Here is a 22,373-nt window from a genome sequence, read left to right as displayed (position 1 = left end):
AACGTTATTATTCAGACTTGTTTACTAAAAGTGACACTGATATAACTATTAAATTAGCATATACGAATGTGTGTCTGTGTGTGGGGCTAGATCTCAAAATGTAGATTAATATCATGATTCCATCCAACATGGAAGTAGCAGCATGCACACATTCCAATAACCCTGATTTGGACAGAATCTGGTTCACAATCAGTAAAAATGCTTTATTATAATCCAAGAGCCTAAAGATCTTTGAAAAAGACAATTGCTTTCTTACAGTATTTGTGTGATACAAAATACAGGCTACCCCTTTACAGTCAACTGAAGACCTCTGCCTTCAAGACAACCCACAAACTTTTCAGAAAGAGAGAAGACGCGATGCATTTGTAAACACTTTCAGCTGTGAGAAAAACAACAGTGCCGGATACACCTCTGGAACTCTGATTCATCTTAGGACACGTTTAATCTGTTAACATTCTCATGTCTGACTTGTCTGTACGTCTTCATTCCCTGAAGAGTGTCGAGTGGCTATAAGAAATAGAAAATTTACAGTCATGGCTTGGCAAACATGGCAGTCCTCAGAGCGGAGCTGGTGGCTTATATTGTGTCTCAGATCTCCATAGCAACTGCAGTCTCTCCTTCTCACTATAGCATTGTGGATGTCTGAGGTCACAGAATAATTATCATAATGAACCGAGCTGTAATCAGGCAGCATTTCAATTACATAGTAAAACATTTCCATTTCAAACCAATCATATGTAGTTATTGGGCAACAACTGTATTCAAAATTGATGAAAATTAATTCAGTTCTACTTTATTTTAAGCTGTCCTTGTTACAGTATAGCATGTACTTGTACATGTACATGTACTTACCATATGATTAGGGTTAGGATGAGGATTGCAAAATTAATTGCAATTACTATATACAGCTGAAGTCAGAACTATTAACCCCCCTTTTGAACACATTTCTAATCATAATAGTGTTAATAACTCATCTCTAATCACTGATTTATTTTCTCTTTGTCATGATGACAGTAAATAATATTAGACTAGATATTCTTCAAGACACTTCTAAACAGCTTAAAGTGACATGTAAAGGCTTCACTAGGGTAATTAGGGTAATTAGGCAGGTTAGGGTAATTAGGCAAGTTATTGTATAATGATGGTTTGTTCTGTAGACTATTGAAAACAAATATAGCTTAAAGGGGCTAATAATATTGACCCTTAAATGGGTTTTAAAAAATTAAGAACTACTTTTATTCTAGCCGAAATAAAACAAATCAGACTTTCTCCAGAAGAAAAAATATTATCAGACACACTGTGAAAATGTCCTTGCTCTGTTAACCCTGTAGGACCTAAAATATATTTTAAAAAAAATAGATAGAAAATTCTTATTTTTTGCCTTTTTTTAAATTATATTTATTTTGTATCACATTTGATGCATTATTTAGTTGTTTAGTGCAACATTTTGCCAATTATGACAAACAAATTAAAGTTTTTTTCAGATTAAATACTTTATAGGTTAGGTTACTTTATTTATACCCGAAAGAAGATTTGGTTTGCAGTCAAGAGTCCTCATCTTATAACAGCCACACAAAGGAACTCACAGAATAACAACAACAAATGAACATTAAGACATAAAACGTAAACATAAAAACACTTATAAAGAATAAATAAATAATCACTTCAAGTGTCCACCCCCCCCAAAAAAAGTTTAAAATGATCTAAAATATACAAGTCACTGAAACACCTCTGCTTTACTCTATGCCTTATTTAAATGTCTAATGGCTGCTGGTGTGAAACTATTTTTGTATTGTTTCGTTCTACAGCTTAATATTATATAGGCTTTATAGCCTTCTAGTATGAAGTTTAAAGTGATTACTGGAGCAGTGCTTTTATCTTCTGTCAGGTTTCTCCATGTTGGAAAATGATCAGTTTCATAAGGCACATTGCAGCTTGCCCTTTTATAAGGTGCAATTATTATAAAATACCCATTTTAAAATGGCATTTCAATAACTAATTAGATTATTAAAATCATCCAAATATTGTGTGTTTGCATTGTAGTACCGAAATAAAGGTATGCAAGCTGTCACTGGGGTGATCGCTTTTCAAATTTGTAGCTGAAAGGTCAATATTAATACCTGAAGGGTCCATATTATACCTAAAAAGTACAAAAGTGTTCCTCTTAAAATGTGTGGGTACTAATATATACTTTTGAGGTACTATGGACCCTCCAAGTACAAATGTGTACCTTTTGAAAAGGAACCACTCCAGTGACAGCTCCTGTACCTTTATTTCTGAGTGTATGATATAAATTACATTACAAAAATGTGCCATTATTGTTCAAGAATAAAGCACCTTTTATACCTGTTTATCAAATTTGATACATGCATTTTTAATACAATTTATTTGTAACATAAGGAATCAATTATTAAGTAATTATGCATTGTTTCAGTCAAGTAAACTTTTATTTAATGAAATTAGTAACAATAAAATTTTTATTCTTACTAAAACAACTTGAAATTTAGCAAATAGTTTCCAGCCAAAAAGCATGCGAATAATTCAATGCAACTATTTTTTAAAGGTAGAAAAGGCCCTTCCACTGCCTGCACTGTCATGAAAATCCACAAGAGGGCAAAAATGCAAGTATCAAATTATAAACAAAAGGTTTTCAAGCCAAAAATTGATCAGTTTGAAGTGATATAAGTCTTAGAAACTTGTGTATCAAATATGATACATGCAGCTTTATAGGGTTTTTAAACATCATTTGGGAAATATAAAAAAAAGGGGGGGTTAATAATTCTGACTTTAACTGTAGGTGTAACACCTTAAAACAAAGTTTTACTGAACATTTTTGCACAGCGATTAAACATGCTGCCATTATATTGTGAAGCGTCATGCGCAATGAATGCAGGAGCTAAAATAACATTTCACAATAGTGACTTTTTACATCATTTTTGAACAAATAAATAAGATCTTAGAGAGCATAAGAAAAAAAAGTCCTACAACTCCAAAGCTTTTGATTGGCTTTGTATTGAATATCAGTGTATTAGAACAAAAAAACCCCACATGTTTAGTCTGTTTCCAATGATGTAGGTCCTCAGACAACATCAGAACAGCTTCAGTTGATTATATACCGCTGGGTCTTCAGGGTTGCTATGGGAAACAGTAATTAACCATGCACCGATGACACCTGTTTCCAGTTAACTGCGAATCAGAAGGAGCAACATCATGCGGGAAAAGTGAGAATGTTCTCCAATTACTCTCGTCAAGTGGCCCTTCATAATGTCTGCGCTGGGAAAGGTCAATGGTTTGAGCTGCTCTAATCTGCATATGTTGAGACTGCGCATGATCCCACTATCCACATATAAGCGGAGAGTTGTGGTTCGTATACTAACTACGAGAAATCGAGATGCTAATCTATTTCCATTGCTGAAAACTCAGAGTTCAATTAAGATCAAAGTGACTTTTAAAAGCAAAGCTTAAATGTTTTATAAATCATAAGTGCTCACACATTTCTGTTCTCCTAAAACCAAATAGTGGCTTGGACCCAGAAACGGAATCCAGCAGGCACACAACATCATAAGATGTTGTTATTAGGTTAGATTTAAGTAGCTACATCAGGTGACTAAAATTCGATGTATAGCCAGTGTCTGAGGACAATGTTATTTTGACGTCCAAATAACGTTGATATTTGGTTGATTTTAGGTTGTATTGGAAAGTGGCCAAAATCTAAAATCTTAAACCAACAACCAAACAACCAAAATCCAACGTCTGACAGGCGTCATAGTGAGAACATCCACACAACGTCAAGCTGTAACATCATGAGACGTTGATGTTTGGTTGATTTAAGGTTGGATTTTGGACATTGCTGTTGACTTGACGTTGGGTTCTGACGGCAACCCGATTTTCATTCTAAAAAAAACATGCGATGTTGGGGTACGTCAATCTGACATCATGTCGACGTCCTGTGCCTGCTGGGAATCTGATAGCCATGATGACTTAACAAGCAGACAGAAAGCACACAAGAAAAAATAGCTTTCATGCAGAACATTGAAAATAGGCCAAACTGATGCTTCACTGCTGTAACAAACACTGTTTAGAGTTAAAAATAAGATTATAAAGGGAGGGGTGTAGTTTTGCTCCATCACAACATGCCACTCTCTCATGTGATCTCTTTGGTTCTTTTTTTAGATGTGCAATTTGAACAAACAAACAATAAACTGGACTGTTTGATGTGACTTATCGGTCATAACAGGCTACACATTGGTTGATCACGTCAATACTGACCCACTGTAGGATATGATTTGGAAACTCCTTAATTTCTGATCTAAGGATACATCCCTGACATCCTCCCATGAACACCAATGTCCTTCTGGCCTGCTTGGAATGTCTTTCTCTGTTTTTCCTGGTCTTCCCTGTCTCCTGCATCTCAGTGGAAGTTTCAGCTGTCTTTGGGGTGTTCAGCCATGAGCAAAACGTGCCCAGTGAGATGCACCCTTCACCATTTATGATAACAGTTGAGTCACGCTCTTCCTCAGGATCTCTTCATTCATTTGTTAGCTTGTGTTAAGCCTGTATGGTTTATACTTCTGCGTCAAGTGACCGGCGTAACCCACGGCGCATGTAACACCCGTAGCTGTGCATTTATACTTCTGCGCGCTGTCTCTGTCGGTCTGCATTAACACTTCCGAAACGCTAGTGGGCAGTGAGGTGTAAATGTGTCTCTGTGTCGAGTTTCTTTGCTGCTGTTTTGCTTTTCCTGAACACTTCCGGGATGTACAAGTGGCTCAAACTCGCTCATTTTGAGGCAGGAACTGGCGGACGTGCAGCAACTTTAACCATGAGGTAAACACAAAACAAAACTTTCCATCCGGAGCTCCTTCACGGGACTCCACACTTGTAAACAATCGCTACATTGGGCTCACGCCATTCGCGCGGCTCTCGGTCCCGCCCAGACTCGTCAGCGCTACCAAGCCGACAAATCACAGAGCGTTGTTGCGAAGTGTAGTTACATTTTTCGAGAGGTGCACGTCAGCGACGCCGACGGCCACGGTGAAGGGCTATGCGTCAGCGGCGTAGCATACACCGGCATTTTACGCAGAAGTATAAATCAGCCTTTAATTTTCAGCCATAGCCAAGGATGAAATACCCAGAAGCATCACATCTGTAAACTTTTGGGCATTGTGCATAACTCAAATATCCCAGACTCCATGCTTACTACTCAAATCCACCCTATCCCTTTATGGTCCTCGAAGCTCATTCCAACAAGCATTGGATGTCGCTTTTCTTCCGCTTCACCATTAATAACGTGGGGGAGGAATCCCCTAAATATATTTCTGGCGAGACCTAACAGCAAGACCTGTTGGCGATGGAGCTTGATCCTCACTTCACCACATTGTTAATTTTGGCTTCACCTGTACTCCTGCCTGCCACTCATCAGTTCAGCCTCATGCCAGCTCTCAAGTTGCCCTCAACTACCCGCATCATAGCCGCCTCCACCATTGAAAGAACACCCTCCCTTGGTGTCACAACCGCTGCCACCAGAGCCACTGCAAGAGCTGCTGCTGCCACCTCTTCAACCAGAGCCTCCAGACTCAGAACCTGCACCTCCACACCCAGGTCTTCCAAAGGCAAAGCAAATGAAGCCTTCAGATCCAGAGGCATCGCCTCCAGACCCAAAGCCAGCACCTTAGACTCAGATCCTCTAGTTACACAGAGCCTTCAGTTCCAGAGTCTGTGCCTTCAGACTCAGAGCCATCGGAGCCTTCAGCTCCAGAGCAGTCAGAGGCTCCAGATCCAGAACTGTCTGATTCAGAGCCTCCAGACCAAGAGCTATCAGAGCCCTCAGATCCAAAACAGTTGGAGGCTGCAACCCCAGGTCAATTTTGCTCTGGGCCACATCTTGGAGCTCAACATGTAGTCATGTTATGCCTGATTCACACGGGGCTTCAGCGTCAACAGCTGACAGAGGGCGTGTCTGAAGTTGGGGATGAACTAATGAAATTAGTCCGCAATCAGGTACAGTCTGAGCTGGGGTATTTGCATATAGCATTCTGATTGGCAGATGCGTCTGTTGGCGCTTGAAAAGTTGAGTAATTCCTAACTTCTGCAGCGAGCAACATTACTGGCGACAGATCCACGATTTAATTCGGAAATCCTTGATGTCACCCATTCAAAGTGAATATGAATCAACCCAAGCTCATTCTGGAAACGTAGCCCCGCGGACGTTTCTGGAGACCGCGATTTACGTGGCCGGAGGTACGTAAAGGCCGCGTTTGGTTTTTTTCGAGCGAACGCCGCGGGGCGGTGTGGCGCCGCTCCGCCCCTCCTCTTCGCGCTCGCCGGCCGACGGCTCACCTCCGAGTGGAGGGCTTTCCCGACTCAATCAGTTTGTCCGCCTATCTCACAGCGTTGCGTTGGCGGAGCGAGGCCCCGGACGAGGAGGAGGAGCCAGAGCCGGCCGCGGTGGACGACGACCGGGATCGAGTCCGGGGAACAGCAGGTTCCGGAAATCAGGTAAGACGAAAAACGGACTCCGAAAAATAAGGGCGAGAACGCGGCGGGATCCGAAAACGCGGTCGAAATCGAAGACGAGGGCTTTTGCTTTTTTTTTTTTTTTTTCGATCCGGCGGCTTTTCGTGCGAGAACGGCGCGGGCGCGAACGCCGCGCGCTCCCGAGAGGCGCCCACCCGAGACGCGAAAAAGCGCGCACAGCGGCCTCTCACGGATCCGCGAAAACAAAAAAACGCTCGAATACGTACCTCCCGGGACGTAAATCGCGGTCCGCAGAAACGTCTGCGGGGCTACGTTTCCACAATGAGCCCGGGTTGATATGAATCGTTAAAGCTGACAGTCCATGCTTAGTGAAACTAACTAGTCTCTCTCTCTCTCTCTCTCTGCAGTGTTTATGTGTTGCATTTGTTGACGTGGAATTATGCCAGTTATTTTATAAACTGTTTTCGGTCAGAAATGATCATACACAGCCTGTGTGCAACCTTTTAAAGAAGAGCTTAGGGGTTGAAACCGTAAAGAGAAGATGTCCTCTACTGAAAATAATGACACTGTGGTGTTCTATACAGTATGTGCTGATCTCCATTGATAGATGATCATTTTGACAGTGTATATACATTCACTTACCTGTCGATTGTCTCTTATATGGCTGTGGACAATACAAGAAACTCAACTAGGAAATGTCCAGCTTCTAATGTCAAAGACTTTCCTCAATCCACTGCAGTATATGCCTGCAGAGAGGACAGGGTTGTGCCTCAGTTAAGCTGGCAAACCAAAAGTCATGCTTGCAGACGCTCTACCTCAAAAGAGCCCTCCATTAACATTCCCATTCATGTCGGTGGCAGCTGTTTGGCTTCCACATGCTGCTGGCATCCAGTAAATGTCACATGAATGTTGTCTGTGTTATAATAGTCTTGCAGCAGAATCATAGAAAAGACATTCATGCATTTCGGAGCTTTCTAAAAATCGTGAATCATCCATCGTATATAAATCCGTAACTATAATTATATAAACTACAAACAGTTCGTTATGTGTTGCTAACAAAAGTGATTTATTCAGATGCATTGCTCCTTCTGCACGGCCGACAGCAGAGAGCGATGCTTTTTTGTCCACACAATAGTGTAGTTAGCGCATCTATTTCCTCGATAGAAATCGTGCTTGCTTTTGTCTTCTCTTCTGCATGATGCTTCTTCCTCTCTCAGCTTGTCCTTTGAATTTCGTCAGTTCCAGTTCATTTTGTCTGTATTCTAGTCATATCCCGATGGTCAGCGTAATCCGGGATGAGGCTGTTGAGGAATAGACTTCCGTTTCGTGCTAATGTGTAGGGATATGCCTCTCTCTCGTCTCCAAGGTTAACCGAACGTGCACGCTTCCCTGGGGTCATCTGCTGATTGATAGGAGGGCTGAGATTTATTTCCGCGGACAGTTTGCGTTTTACTGAAGTTGCGCGCTGGAATTTGTCATAAATGTCGACACTCAGTCGACGACGTGTCTCTTTAAACTCAGCGGACACATTAGCCGTCCATTCGGCAGCATGAGCACGAAACTCTCCTACCTGTGACAAACAAATCAAAGCATAAACAATTCATAACATGTAACTATGGATATTAATTCAGAGCAAGACATTGATGAATGATGAAACAGAGAGCAGAGCAACGTTATAAATGTTTAATTTGGACAGTTGCTAGGAGTACTGACACCTGTTGGTTTGAGTGTTTTTACTTGTCTGCATTTGACATTAATATTTAAACATATTACTACTGTAAATACGCTCACTGGCTACCTTTTTAGGTACACCTTACTGGTACTGGGTTGGACTATATGAACTGCCTTAATCCTTGGCAGAGATTCAACAAGCTACTGGAAATATTCCTCAGAGATTTTGCTCCATATTGTCATGATAGCATCACACAGTTGCTGCAGATTTGTTGGCTGCACATCCATGATGCCAATCTCCCATTCCACCACATCCCAAAGCTGCTCTATTGGATTGAGCTCTGGTGACTGTGGAGGCCAGTTGAGTACAGTGAACTCATCGTCACGTTCACCAGTCTGAGATGATTGAGCTTTATGACATGCTGCGTCATCCTGCTGGAAGTAGCCATCAGAAGATGGAGACACTGTGCTCATAAAGGGATGGACATGGTCAGCAGCAATACTCAGGTAGGCTGTGGCGTTGATGCTCAATTGGTACTAATGGACCCAAAGAAAATCTCCCCCACACCATTACACCACCACCACCAGCCTGAACCGCTGATACAAGACAGGATGATCCATGCTTTCATGTTGTTGAGGCCAAATTGTGAGTCGAGCATCCGAATGTGTCAGCAGAAATGGAGACTCATCAGAGCAGCAACGTTTCTCCAATCTCCTATTGTCCAGTTTTGGTGAGTCTGTGTGAATTGTAGCCTCAGTTTCCTGTTCTTAGCTGACAGGAGCGGCACCCGGTGTGCTCTTCTGCTGCTGTAGCCCATCCGCCTCAAGGTTGGACGTGTTGTGTGTTCAGAGATGCTCTTCTGCAGAGCTCGGTTGTAACGAGTGCTTATTTGAGTTACTGTTGCCTTTCTATCAGCTGGAACCAGTCTGGCCATTCTCCTCTGACCATCAACAAGGCATTTGCGCCCACAGAACTGCCGCTCACTGGATATTCCCTCTTTGTTGGAGCATTCTCTGTAAACCCTAGAGATGCTTGCCACGTTCAAAATCACTTAAATCCCCTTTCTTCCTCATTCTGAATCAGCTTTTATTTCAAGTTATGTGCAGAGGTGCCAAACCCAGTTCCTGGAGATCTTCCTTTCTGCAGAGTTTCAACCCTGCTCAACATGACAGTCTGTAATTATCAAGTGCTCCTTCAGATCCAAATTAGTGGGTTCAGTTGTGTTCTCTGCAGTACGGTAGATCTCCAGGAACAGTGTTGGCAACCTCTGCTTTAAACCCTTGCATAGCTGTTTGACAATTGCTAAAATGAAGATGAATTGAATGAAAACACACCTCTTCTTTTGTTTTCTTGGATATAACCCGGAACCAGTCTCCAATCATACTGAGAACAGCAGCGAAGTAGGCTAAACCAACCAGGATCCAAAACCACACCAGGGGCTTGTAGTAGTCCAGGTACTCCAGCTGGGAACCTCCTGAACAGCAAGACATGATGATGAAAGTTACACAGAAAAGCACATGCAGTCATGAGTGTCCATCTTAATGCTCACCACTGCTCTCTTCATGGTGGCGTCGCTCAGCCTCGCCTGCAACGAAATCTCCAAAACCAATGGTTGTCAAGGTAATGACGACAAAGTAGATGGACTCCAGTGCGCTCCAGCCCTCGATGTGCTTGAATATAACGGCCGGCAGCGTGACGAAGAGCAGACAGCCAAACAGAATGAAAAGAAGAGTAGAGATCACCCGGATCTTGGTTTGACTCACGTTCCACTTCTGAGGAGAGATGGAGGTGTTCAAACATACAATAATGACTAGAAAGATATATCAATTGTAAATCAATGCATGGCTGGACTCTTTGATTCTAAAGCCAGATAATAAAAGGTTTGCAACAATAAATTAGTTTATCTCATGATATACACACCAATATCTCGAAATATTTATAGAGGATCATTAAACATCTCCACAAACAGCATCCCCAGCTTCACTTACTGCTAAGCTCTTTGACTCTTTCTGTCAGACATCTACAAAAGTCTGTAATGATATTTAAGAGTGAGAAGTCAGCATTGTAGTGAACAGTGTTTGATCTACTTCTGCTCTTAGTCAAGCTCATATACCATTTTTGTTTATGGAGGACAAGAGAGGTCTTGGATTGCATTCAAAACATCTTCATTTTGTTCGTAATATGAAGTATTTAGGGGTTTGGAACCGTATGAGGATGAGAAATTAATTGCAGAATTTTCTATTTTTGAGAGTGCGAATTTTTCTTTAACCCTAATGCACTTGACTCTGTAGCCCCTTTTACACATACAGACCTTTCCAGAAAATTAATTTTAATTTAACATTACCGGTAATTTGCCGGAATGCTGCGCTGTGTGAACGCAGAAGGAAGATTGCCGGAAAGAGCGTGTTCACGTCTAGAACGTGCTGACGTGAGACGTCTACTTTAGCCAATCAGAACAGTCAGACGCATTCACACTTGCATAGTTTATGAGAATAAAAGCCTTTGAATATTTTTCCAGGCACGTTTAGCTGCTGGATGTTAGTCAGATCATGTTTATATGTTCATCTTAATGCCAACTGTGTAAATAATTAACGATAAGATGCTTATGATAAGCCGCTGTCTGTTTACCTTTAAGCTCTGATGCGTGTGCACGTGAAGCAGCCCGTGAGCGCCAGCACACACACACATATCATGTACATCTCAACATGCGAAAGTGTTCCTCTATATTTTCATCGAAGTTCTTCACAATACTGATCATCCACAGAGTTTGTGATGTAGTCAAATGTTTAAATATACAAGCGCAGCAGTTTAGAGCTCATTTCTGCTTAATAATGTCAGAATTTACCAATATTTTGGAATGGATGTGTGAACTGTCTTTTACGGAAAAATTGCGTAATGTGTGAACAGCGCTTTCTTGAATTCACCAGTAAAGTCGTTCTGGAAATTTTCCATATATTTACCCGTATCACTGTGTAAAAGGGGCTACCTAGCCAAATGTCTTAACACTAGTGTTTTTGTTGCACAAATGTTGCAGATTGATAATAAATAAATTCGACAAGCACCTCAGCATATATAATTGAGAATTTTGATTATATCATTGACATACTCTTCTTGATAACAGGGTATATGCTGAAGCATGCTAATGTGACTTTTATTGTGCCAGTAACCTGGGTTAAGCGCTTCCGGTGAACTATTTGCCATTGCAAAAACCAGCGCATTTAAGGTCTGTTTTCTTTAAAAATCTGCAATCTCCACTGGCTGAGTGATATCCGATATAAAGTGGGTCTCAGATTGTACAAGAAGCACTGCATTACATTACGTTTCCCTGCCATGTCTTTATAATATGAGCATTAATTTTACTTCTGCGCTAGCCTGCCGATTCTGACGGGCACGTGCAAGTAAACGAGCTTTTTGTCTCGTTTTACGCTTGAGCAACTAAATGAATGCCAAAGTCTATTTAACTGAATGTATTTTAATGACATTACAACATCGATGCTGTATAAGGAACCGTATAAAATGGAAAAAAGTTCACAATGACAGATCACCGGATGTTTATCAGTATGGGAAGAACACTAGCTCGGCATATACCCTATTCCATTCACAGTCTTAACATGAATGCTGATCGACATCCCTAAAGTGAAACACCAGAATATAAATGTGAGAGAAAACAAAACAACGCAACAAGGAGACTAAACACTCATCATGGCCCGTTTGATGTGCTCAAAAGAACCAAGACAGGTGAAAATGGATGCTGGATCCTGCCTAACTTCACAGACACACAGAGCTCTCCCTTCTGTCGTGATAACAGATCAAACAAAAGCAAACCCGCCACGGCCTCAAATGCTGTCTCGCTCTCAACTGTGAGATGGATGAAGAGGTGTTTTAAGTTTCTTCGATATAAAGACAGGATGCGAGACCAAAGATAGTACAACAGCATGAGTTGAAATTCGATGTTTTATAACTCACTGATGCACCAGGCAGCTATACACGTTTAGCATAACTAAAGGAAACATCCCCTGTTCCATTTGTGCAGATGAATAAGCGATCGATGTTGTGCAAATGAGCAGCACTGATTAGTTAGGCTTACTGTAGATATTCCACAGTAATATTGAACAGTTGCTGAACGTTATCGTTTTAACAAAGGAATTCTTCATTGAGATAGTTATCAATTAGGGGCGGCAAGATGGCTCAGTGGTTAGCACTGTCACCTCACAGCAAGAAGGTTGCTGGTTCGAGTCCCAGCTGGGTCAGTTGGCGTTTCTGTATGGAGTTTGCATGTTCTCCCGGTGTTGGTGTGGGTTTGCTCTGGGTGCTCCGGTTTCCCCCACAGTCCAAACACATTCGCTAAAGGGGAATTAATTAACTAAATTGGCAGTAGTGTATGGGTGTTTCACAGTACTGGGTTGCAGCTGGAAAGGCATCCGCTGTGTAAAACATATGCTGGATAAGTTGGCGGTTCATTCCGCAGTGGCCACCCTGATGAACAAAGGGAGTCAGCTGAAGGAAAATGAATGAATGATCGATTACGTTGTAATCCTGAAGACCTTCAGGACTTTCTTATTTAGCTTTTCAAAAGATATACTTAGACTGTCCTAATGGGAACAAAAATGATTACATTATGGCATCAGCACAGGAAATTTAGAAGGAATAATTAAAATGTCGTCTTTATTTTTTAAATAAACAGAAGATTCAGGCTGAAGAGGTGGAGACATGTGACCCGAACAGACCTAATGAAATCGGTTGAGTGGAAATGTTTGATCAGCAAGCGTCCGTGAACCTGTGCTGCTTCTGAGCTAACACAGAAGCGCTGGATGTGACCGCTCTGAAGGGCTGTGCTAAGAGTGGACAGAGCACGGATGAAAAACTGGAGCGGCCTGCAGTGCTGAGAACATGATGTGACATACAGCCACTCATGCACTTTACGAATCTTCCAAAGAACTGGAGAAAAGAGTTCACCGGGTGATGAATATTGTTTACCCGTCTCTCCAAGCACATTTGTTTATTGATCCACGCATTAATATCGGTGTCAGATGTGTTCAACTATTCCAGCATATGTTTAACACAGCGAAAGCCCTTCCAGCTGAAACCCAATACCGGGAAACACCCATACACACTCATTCACACACACTCATACAATACAGCCAATTTAGTTGATCAGTTCCCCTATAGCGCATGTGTTTGGACTGTGGGGAGCACCCAGAGGAAACCCACGCCAACACGGGGAGAACATGCAAACTCCATACAAACTCCACATGCCCAGCAGGACTCAAACCTGCCACCTTCTTGCTGTGAGGCGACAGTGCTAACCACTGAGCCACCATACCACCTGATTAATTCTTTAAAACCCAGTCCATGAAAGAGCTGTGCCTTTTGGCCTGTGTGAGCTGTCACAGAAACTCTTTTACTGATGAGCCCAGTGCAGAATCTAAAGCGTTTATCTGATTATCAGAGCAAGATTGTGCATAAAATATGCTAAATTAATACTTAACGGACAGCTATGATTTCGGCGAGGCAGTGGCGCAGTAGGTAGTGCTGTCGCCTCACAGCAAGAAGGTCGCTGGCTCAAACCTCGGCTCAGTTGGCATTTCTGTGTGGAGTTTGCATGTTCTCCTCCGGGTGCTCCGGTTTCCCACACAGTCCAAAGACATGTGGTACAGGTGAATTGGGTAGGCTAAATTGTCCATAGTGTATGAGTGTGTGTGTGGATGCTACCCAGAGATGGGTTGCGGCTGGAAGGGTATCCGCTGCGTAAAAACTTGCTGGATAAGTTGGCGGTTCATTCCGCTGTGGCGACCCCGGATTAATAAAGGTACTAAGCCGACAAGAAAATGAATGAATGAATGAGCTATGATTTCTTCAGAACAGAGCATGACATATGCTTTTAATATAATATGCTTTTACACTTTCATCGTCTTTTAGTGTTCAGTTTTGAGTTACAAAGCACATAGCTTTTCTACTTTAAACCTTGTTTTTTCAGTATAGTTTTTATACTGTACGTTTTTTTGGTTATTGATAAGAGGACATACTTAATTTGTCAACTTAGAAAGAATAATAATAAAACAAATGCAAGTTCTGTTGTAAATCATAATAATGGTAAAGGTTTTATTCAGGCTTTCAAACATAGCCTTAATAATAGTAGTAGAAATGTTAATAATTATGAAAAAGAGCTTTAACTCACATCAATCATACCCTCCACTTTGGCAATTGCCTTTCCAAAGATGGTTCCGAGCTGGTCTCCCACTCCTGCCAGCAAGAATCCAAACAGAGGAATTCCCAGCAAAGCATAAATAATACAGAAGATGCGTCCGACTTCAGTGTGTGGCGAGATATTCCCAAATCCTGGAGGGAATAAAGGTAACAAAACATCTATTTATCCAAACAGGTTAGACACATCTACAGTGAATCGGGAAAGTGTTCACAGCGCTTCACTTTTTCCACATTTGTTTATGTTACAGTCTTATTCCTAAAGTGGATTAAACTGACTTATTTCCTCAACATTCTACACACTATCCCCCATAATGACAAGGGCTTTTTGAAATTTTTGCAGATTTATTAAGAATAAAACTGCTGATAAATCACATGTATTCACAGGCTTTGGCGTGAAGCTCTACATGGAGCTCAGGTTCATTCTGTCCCCACTGGTCATTCTGCAAATGCTTCACTGGAGTTCACCTGTGCTCAATTCAGCTGATGGACATGATCTGAAAAGGCTACACCTGTCTATATAAGGGCCCAGGGTTGACAGTGCATGACAAAGCACAAACCAAGCATGAGGACAAAGGAACTGTCTGTAGACCTCAGAGACAGGATTGTCTGAAGGCACAAGGCTGGGGAAGGTTACAGAAACATTTCTGCTGCTCTGAAAGTTCAATGAGCACAGCGGCCTCCATCATACGCAAGTGGAAGATGTTTACCCACCAGGACTCTTCCTAGAGCTGGCCGGCCATCTAAGCTGGGTGATCGGGGGTGAAGGGCCTTGGGTGATCAATAACCCGATGGTCACTCTGTCTGAGCTCCAGCGCTCTTCTGTGGAGAGAGGAGAACCTTAAAGAAGGACAACCATCTGTGCAGCAATCCACCAATCAGGCATCTGTATGGTAGAGCGGGCAGACGGAAGACACTCCCCGCCTGGAGTTTACCATCTGAAGGACTCTCAGAGCATCAGAAACTAAACTCTCTGCTCTGATGAGACTCAAACTGAACTGTTTGGAGTGAACGCCAGGCGTTACGTGTGGAGAACAGCAGGCAGCGCTCATCAGCAGGCTAACAGCATCCCTACAGTGAAGCATGGTGGTGTTGGCATCATGCTGTGGGGATGTGTTTCAGCAGCAGGAACTGGAAGTCTAGTCAGGATAGAGGGAAAGATGAATGCAGCGATGTACAGAGACATCCTAAATGAAGACCTGCACAAGAGTGCTCTCCACCTCAGACTGGGGCGACGCTTTATCTTCCAGCAGGACCCAAAGCACACCGCCAAAATATCAATGGAGCGGCACAACAACAACTGGGTGAATGTCTTTGAGTGGCCCACCCAGAGCCCAGACCTAAATCCTATTGAACATCTCTAGAGAGATCTGAAAATGGCCGTCGCTTCCCATCCAACCTGATGGAGCTTGAGAGGTCCTGCAAAGAGGAATGGGCAAGCAGACTGGTGGTCCAAGCTTGTGGCATCATATTCAAAGAGACTTGAGGCTGTAACCGCTGCTAAAGGGGCATCAACTCTTTATCCACATTGATTGTGTGTAGAATGTTGAGGAAATCAATCAATTTAATCCATTTTGGAATAAAACTGTAACATAAACAAATGTGGAAAAAGTGAAGCACTGTGAATACTTTCCGGATGCATCGTATGTTCACTAAAGCATGTTTCTTAAATTTCTACAAACACATTATGGAATTTTTTGGATTACAAGTGTCAACAACTTACACACAGCAGCTTTAGTTATCTGGCAAACCCTATTTAACTTGCATCAAACATTCTAGTTGAGCCATTTTTTTAAGCTACTATCAATAAGACTCCAGCTGGCTGCCGCAGGAGCAGTGACCTGAGCTGCAGGAAAGTGTCTCAGATGAAGCAAATTCAACCCAATTTCATCATACACTGCACAGTAACATGTCTAGAACAGAATAAAAGCAGATCTAGTGAGCAAAAGCACCTGAAGAAGACACAGAATCAGCAAGGAGGAAGGAATGTTCTGAATATAATGGTGAGTGCTGTATGTCAAGTGAAGTGAGCGTAGCCTGCATTAAGCCTTCTGTGGGTGATACACGTTTACCTCTCCTGACCTAAAGGTAACTTTTATAAATGTTATGGGTTTGACCGTTACACAGTTTGACTGTTAACTTACACCACATTCGCTTCAAAATACTCAGAGTTTATATAGAAACTGTTGGGTTTACTAGAGTAGAGTTTAACATGTATGTTCAGAGCGGTCAATGATTGCAAGTGGGCTTGCTATAATACCTATAGTTGTAATAACCGTTCCAGAGAAGAAGAAGGAGTTGCTAAGGTCCCACAAACTGCTTTGATTGGACGAGTTTCCTGAAGGGTTAACTCCTGCCCGCAATGCTGACACCACCTGCTGTAATAAGAGAAAACCATTTGTATAATTACATGTAAACCAAAATGATTCATATCATATTCATATCTAATTGACAACATTTGAGTTTATTGGAGGAACAACTGTAGAATAGTATTGAGGGAAAAGCTCAAACACACTGCTTCCCTGTGTGACAACATGGGAAAATCAACAAGACAGAATCAACAACAAAGCCAGATTACAGTTAGCTGAATGACACTGGGAACAGACTGATGTGTGGAGACATGTGCTGTGCTCTGATGGAGCTAAGATTGAACTGTTTGGCCATAATGAGCAGCGTTACATTTGGAGGACAAAGGGGAAAGCGCACAAGCATAGAAACACCATCCCAACTGTGAAGTATGGGGGCGGCAGCATCATGTTGTGGGGCTGTTTTGCTGCAGGAGGGACTGGTCCACTTCACAGCATAGATGGCATCATGAAGACAGAACATTATGGAGAAATACTGAAGCAACATCTCAATGCATCACCCAGGACATTACAACTTGGCCACAGATGGGTCTTCCAAACAGACCATGACCCTAAGCACACTGCCAAATGAGCTCAAATGTGCTTTATGGACAACAGAGTGAATGTTTTGGAGTGGCCATCACAAAGCCCTGATCTCAATCCTATAGAAAATGTGTGGGCAGAGTTGAAAAAGCTTGTGCGAGCAAGACAAATCTGACTCAGTCACAGCAATTCTGTCAGGAGGAATGAGCCAAAACTCCTGCAAACTATTGTGAGAAGCTTGTGGAAGGAGACCCAAAACACTTGACCAAAGTTACACAGTTTAAAAGCAAAAATAAAAACATACCAAGATAATGTGTGTTAACTTTTGACTGTCTAGAAATTAATAAAAACTCTCTCATTATTCTGGCATTTAGCAAATGTAAATCCTTTAGGTAATCCTAACAGACCTAAATAGTAAACGTTTAGTATGAATTACCATCAGACATTTTTAAAATGGTTACGTTTCTTTTGTTAGAGTGCATGTAAACTGGTTTCAACTGTAAGTAGTAGATTTCTCAAGCACTACCCATCTGTGACTGGTCGTCTCACACTGAAATCAAGTCAATGGCTGGGCAGCAGGTTCGTATGCTACACCGCTGAGCTCAAACTAATACAGCAATATTGAGAAAGTGTCACAGAATGTTTCTAAACTCACACATTCTCACATACAAGAACAGCCATCACAGATAAATGATTTGCGGTTCAACTGCACAGTTCATCCATTATACAGTGAAGGTTTATCATTTGGACGTTGCACAAGCTCTGTTACTGTTTAAAGCATTCACGAGTGAAAGAAACAAGAACATCTGTAGCTTTAACAGAGTCATTGTAATTATTTTCCACACTGACCGATCATTCCTCAGCTCCTGAATACATTTAGACTCCCTTTAGTATCTGTTTAATAATATAAACAGATACTAAAGGGTTTCTGTTTATATTATTATTAGTAGTATCTTATCTTTAATAAGAACTAGTATCTGTTTAATAAGAACTAGTATCTGTTTAATAAGAACTAGTATCTGTTTAATAAGAACTAGTATCTATTTAATAAGTACTAGTATCTAATAAATAAGAACTAGTATCTGTTTAATAAGAACTAGTATCTGTTTAATAAGTACTAGTATCTGTTTAATAAGTACTAGTATCTGTTTAATAAGTACTAGTATCTGTTTAATAAGTACTAGTATCTGTTTAATAAGTACTAGTATCTGTTTAATAAGTACTAGTATCTGTTTAATAAGTACTAGTATCTGTTTAATAAGTACTAGTATCTGTTTAATAAGTACTAGTATCTATTTAATAAGTACTAGTATCTATTTAATAAGTACTAGTATCTGTTTAATAAGTACTAGTATCTGTTTAATAAGTACTAGTATCTATTTAATAAGTACTAGTATCTGTTTAATAAGAACTAGTATCTGTTTAATAAGTACTAGTATCTGTTTAATAAGTACTAGTATCTGTTTAATAAGTACTAGTATCTGTTTAATAAGTACTAGTATCTGTTTAATAAGTACTAGTATCTGTTTAATAAGTACTAGTATCTGTTTAATAAGTACTAGTATCTAATGAATAAGAACGAGTATCTATTTAATAAGTACTAGTATCTAATGAATAAGAACGAGTATCTGTTTAATAAGTACTAGTATCTGTTTAATAAGTACTAGTATCTATTTAATAAGTACTAGTATCTGTTTAATAAGTACTAGTATCTAATAAATAAGTACTAGTATCTGTTTAATAAGTACTAGTATCTATTTAATAAGTACTAGTATCTGTTTAATAAGTACTAGTATCTGTTTAATAAGTACTAGTATCTGTTTAATAAGTACTAGTATCTATTTAATAAGTACTAGTATCTGTTTAATAAGAACTAGTATCTGTTTAATAAGTACTAGTATCTGTTTAATAAGTACTAGTATCTGTTTAATAAGAACTAGTATCTGTTTAATAAGAACTAGTATCTGTTTAATAAGAACTAGTATCTGTTTAATAAGAACTAGTATCTAATGAATGAGTACTAGTATCTAATAAAAATAACGTGTCTAATGAGTAAGCACTAGTATATTTTTTAAAAGCGCTAGTATCTACTGAATAAGCACTAGTAACAGGAAAATAGATACTAGTATGGATTATTGACTAAATGTCAAAACAGCTTGCCATACCCAATATGTGTCCTGTCCAATATTGCGTCTGTGTGCAAGTCTGCTGTTTCACCTTGACTAAGTTTTCCAGGTCTGATGAGTTGACGCAGGGGTGCTGCTCAAGGAACTCCAGTTTTTCCATCAGGATGTTCAGCTTCTGTAACGTCTCATAAGGCTGCTCCAGCTCCTTAAACACAGTTGCTCCGAGGATCAGGTAAAGCACCACCAGCAGGAAGACACTGAGCACGGTCTTCCAGCGCATGACGGTCACTCGAATCTCACAGTCCTCTGGAGGCTTCAGCAGCACCGGCGGAGCTGAGAATGAAAGACGTGGTTTGGAGTTGTGCACGGCTGTTTTGGGATCAAGGAGGTCAGGAGCAGCCACTAAAAGACAGAAAGCATGACGTTAGACCAGGTTATGAATGTGAATATTTGAATGAATGTTTATATTCGCTCACAAAATTAGACGCACAAGCATATCTGTAGCCTGCAGCAATCATTTAGTGATGACGTGCTGGATAAGTTGGCGGTTCATTCCACTGTGGCGACCCCGGATTAATAAAAAGACTAAGCCGACAAGAAAATAAATGAATGAATAATAAGTGAAGTTAATTCCTTCATGTTTTCCCAACACAAATCGATTGTGTGGAACCCAGCACAGTTCATAGTGTTTCAGCTTAGGGATGGCCAATATGGACGTATGAATAAGGACTATAACACAATATTGTCTGGTATTTATTGCTATAACAGAATAAATGCAGGAATCCTAAAGGTAATTTCAACACCTGCTTAAGACTTTTTAAAGACCTTCTTAGAATATTTTAATTAATTACATCTGGCATCTATTTGGGAGATCATAACAGGTTTATAAGTGAAGACTGGGGCTGGTGGACACGACAATGCAAAACCGCCCAAATTTTAAATAAGTATTTTGAACAAGCAACAAAAAAATAAATAAATTGAGAGCGTGTTAAGAATTTGTTAATGCTTAATTAGCTCTAAAATAATTTATTAATTGACAGTGCTAAAAATAGCATCAGCATTAAAAAAAATCAAAACAAAAAAGAAAGGATGAGAGGTTGTAGCTGCCAAAGTTTAACTCACATTATGCAAAATATAAGACACACAAATAAATATAAATAAATAAATATATATATATATATATATATATATATATATATATATATATATATATATATATATATATATATATATATATATATATATATATATATATATATATAATTTTTTTTTTCAATAATGCAGCTAGTTTTGTCCCTCTTCACAAGAACCAGTGACCAGTTATTAAAATAATGTAAGAGATCATTCACATTTCAGTTTAGGTCACAATTAACTACTGGCTTATTACTAAGATAATAACTGTTCTGTAGTAGTGATTATAAAGTATGATCTTATTCTGCATCTCTAATCCTAAAACTCATTAATAAACAGCTAATTATTAAGCAAGTAGCATTATTTAATAGCTTGTTAATACTTTAAAATGTAACCTAAAGTGTTTACCAAAGTTTTTAAATGAACTATGCTGCACATATAACAAAAACAAATAATAATCTGTGTTCACTATATTGCCAATGCTGTTGCACAATACAAAACAGAGAAATCCCCCAGACCCCCACCCTAGAACATCGCAGCATCACAAGCTCAAAGCATCCGATCAGAGATCCACACATCCACACTACTGCTGCAGGTAATTAACAGTATACCAGCAGATAAGATGTGAAGCATCAGCATCTCCTCGTGATGCGCAACACATTGATAATTGATGATCATTTCAGACGGCTGCCCCGTGGGGTTTCTCCCCCCCACATCATGCACAGCTCTGGGGATTTCATCCAGAGACATGTACCACCGTTTTACGCGGATATTTTAATTTTAATTTACCTTACCATTCAAACACAATACACATCTGACATCTCACACACACAGAGAGAGACATAAGAAAACGCATTTGATGTGTGTAAAGCCGGTTGTGTGCTGTGTTTATGTAACTTACTTCTTGTCCTGTGCTCATCGACGCGCGCGTCACCGTGTGCACAAAGCAGTTCGGTTCCATTTCTGCAACTCCATCTCTTCCGTTTCGTGACAGGGCTGTGTTTTATCTATTGTATTCCGTTTAATACCTGGCAGCACCTCTCGGAGATGTCCAGCCTACTGAACGATTGCAAACGGAGGAACCTCCTCTGAATCACAGACCGCAATGACGCAAGAGGGGTTCGTGATCTGTGATGGAGCCAAAGGTTGCAGGTTTTAATAACCTGGCTATCATAGACAACGCTCTTGACTCTTTAACCTCTCCCAGCACATGGCGTAGCAGATCAATAAATCAACTTTTTGATTATTTTCTTAATAATACATCACCATTAATCGATAAATTACACACTCCCATCGTCATAGCCTAATCTAAATGGTCCCAGATATAACCAGGGCTGATCAAGTCTAGAAGAGATCCAGCATATATTGGGCATGCGCACATCAATAGCCCATGCATAATTAAGTACATATAATTACATGACTGTGTGGAGTGTGTTTAGGGACGTTTCGACGTTAATAAAACACAACACAATTAATAAATAGCATGAATAAATCTCGTTAATTAACTTACGACTGGAGATGCATCAGTTCCCTGAAGTTCTCAGTGTAATTAAAACGTCTCTGGTCTGTTCACAATCGCTCCAACTGCTGAAATTCGTGCCTTTTCTTGACAAGATTTAACATGCTAAGCATAAGCACTGGTAGCAGCGAAGTAGAGTTGCCATGGCAACCGGGCCAACATCTATAAGCAGCTGGAGGCGATCTGTGAGCTGTCTCTAGTTAGGCTATATAGCCTACAGCCTGGCATAGAGTGCTCAGCATACATGAGAACACCTCCCTTTGAAAAGGGAAGACAATCGGTTTAGCTGGATTTATATATATATATATATATATATATATATATATATATATATATATATATATATATATATATAT

General features: G+C 40.3%; 3 protein-coding genes across 7 annotated transcripts in view; 2 read left to right on the top strand and 1 right to left on the bottom strand.

Moving 5' to 3' along the window:
- Window positions 1–22,373, top strand: part of lats1 (large tumor suppressor kinase 1) — a 777,671-nt gene that overhangs the window by 664,008 nt on the left and 91,290 nt on the right. The gene's annotated exons all lie outside the window — the stretch shown is intronic.
- LOC147838999 (uncharacterized) lies at window positions 179–10,042 on the top strand. 4 transcript variants are annotated; one of them, XR_015518089.1, is made up of 3 exons: window positions 179–4,545; window positions 5,097–6,000; window positions 8,284–10,042. XR_015518089.1 is itself a non-coding variant. In XM_087298021.1 (3 exons), the coding sequence occupies exon 3, from the start codon at window positions 5,351–5,353 to the stop codon at window positions 5,900–5,902; it is 552 nt and encodes a 183-aa protein (XP_087154147.1). In that variant the 5' UTR covers window positions 179–2,076; window positions 2,282–4,545; window positions 5,097–5,350; the 3' UTR covers window positions 5,903–8,045. The 4 variants fall into 4 exon arrangements, 3 of the variants coding, with proteins under 3 accessions (XP_087154147.1, XP_087154145.1, XP_087154146.1); XM_087298021.1 differs by lacking the exon at window positions 8,284–10,042 and having other exon boundaries at window positions 179–2,076; window positions 2,282–4,545; window positions 5,097–8,045; XM_087298019.1 differs by lacking the exon at window positions 8,284–10,042 and having other exon boundaries at window positions 5,097–8,045.
- kcnk2b (potassium channel, subfamily K, member 2b) lies at window positions 7,055–22,157 on the bottom strand. Of its 2 annotated transcripts, none has more exons than XM_087297721.1 (7): window positions 21,400–21,560; window positions 19,459–19,769; window positions 16,614–16,731; window positions 14,328–14,488; window positions 9,699–9,921; window positions 9,484–9,623; window positions 7,055–8,047 (listed from the first exon to the last, which is right to left on the bottom strand). In XM_087297721.1, coding segments are annotated over exons 1-7 (1,278 nt in total). In that variant the 5' UTR covers window positions 21,401–21,560; the 3' UTR covers window positions 7,055–7,723.

This window comes from Danio rerio, chromosome 20 (assembly GCF_052040795.2).
Source record: "Danio rerio strain M-AB ecotype USA chromosome 20, GRCz13ab, whole genome shotgun sequence".
Lineage (NCBI taxonomy): Eukaryota > Metazoa > Chordata > Actinopteri > Cypriniformes > Danionidae > Danio > Danio rerio.
The sequence above is the reverse complement of the archived record's forward strand: the minus strand, read 5'-3'. Positions and strand labels throughout refer to the sequence as shown.

What these genes read in the sequence shown, in the direction of transcription:
- LOC147838999 (XM_087298021.1), top strand. Translation starts at nt 5,351, where the DNA reads ATGGAGCTTGATCCTCACTTCACCACATTGTTAATTTTGGCTTCACCT.
- kcnk2b (XM_087297721.1), bottom strand. An exon ending in ACCTGGAAAACTTAGTCAAG is followed by an intron (nt 16,732 to 19,458) that starts GTGAAACAGCAG and finishes CTCTTATTACAG; the next exon opens with CAGGTGGTGTCAGCATTGCG. An exon ending in AAGTGGAGGGTATGATTGAT is followed by an intron (nt 9,922 to 14,327) that starts GTGAGTTAAAGC and finishes ATCTCTCCTCAG; the next exon opens with AAGTGGAACGTGAGTCAAAC.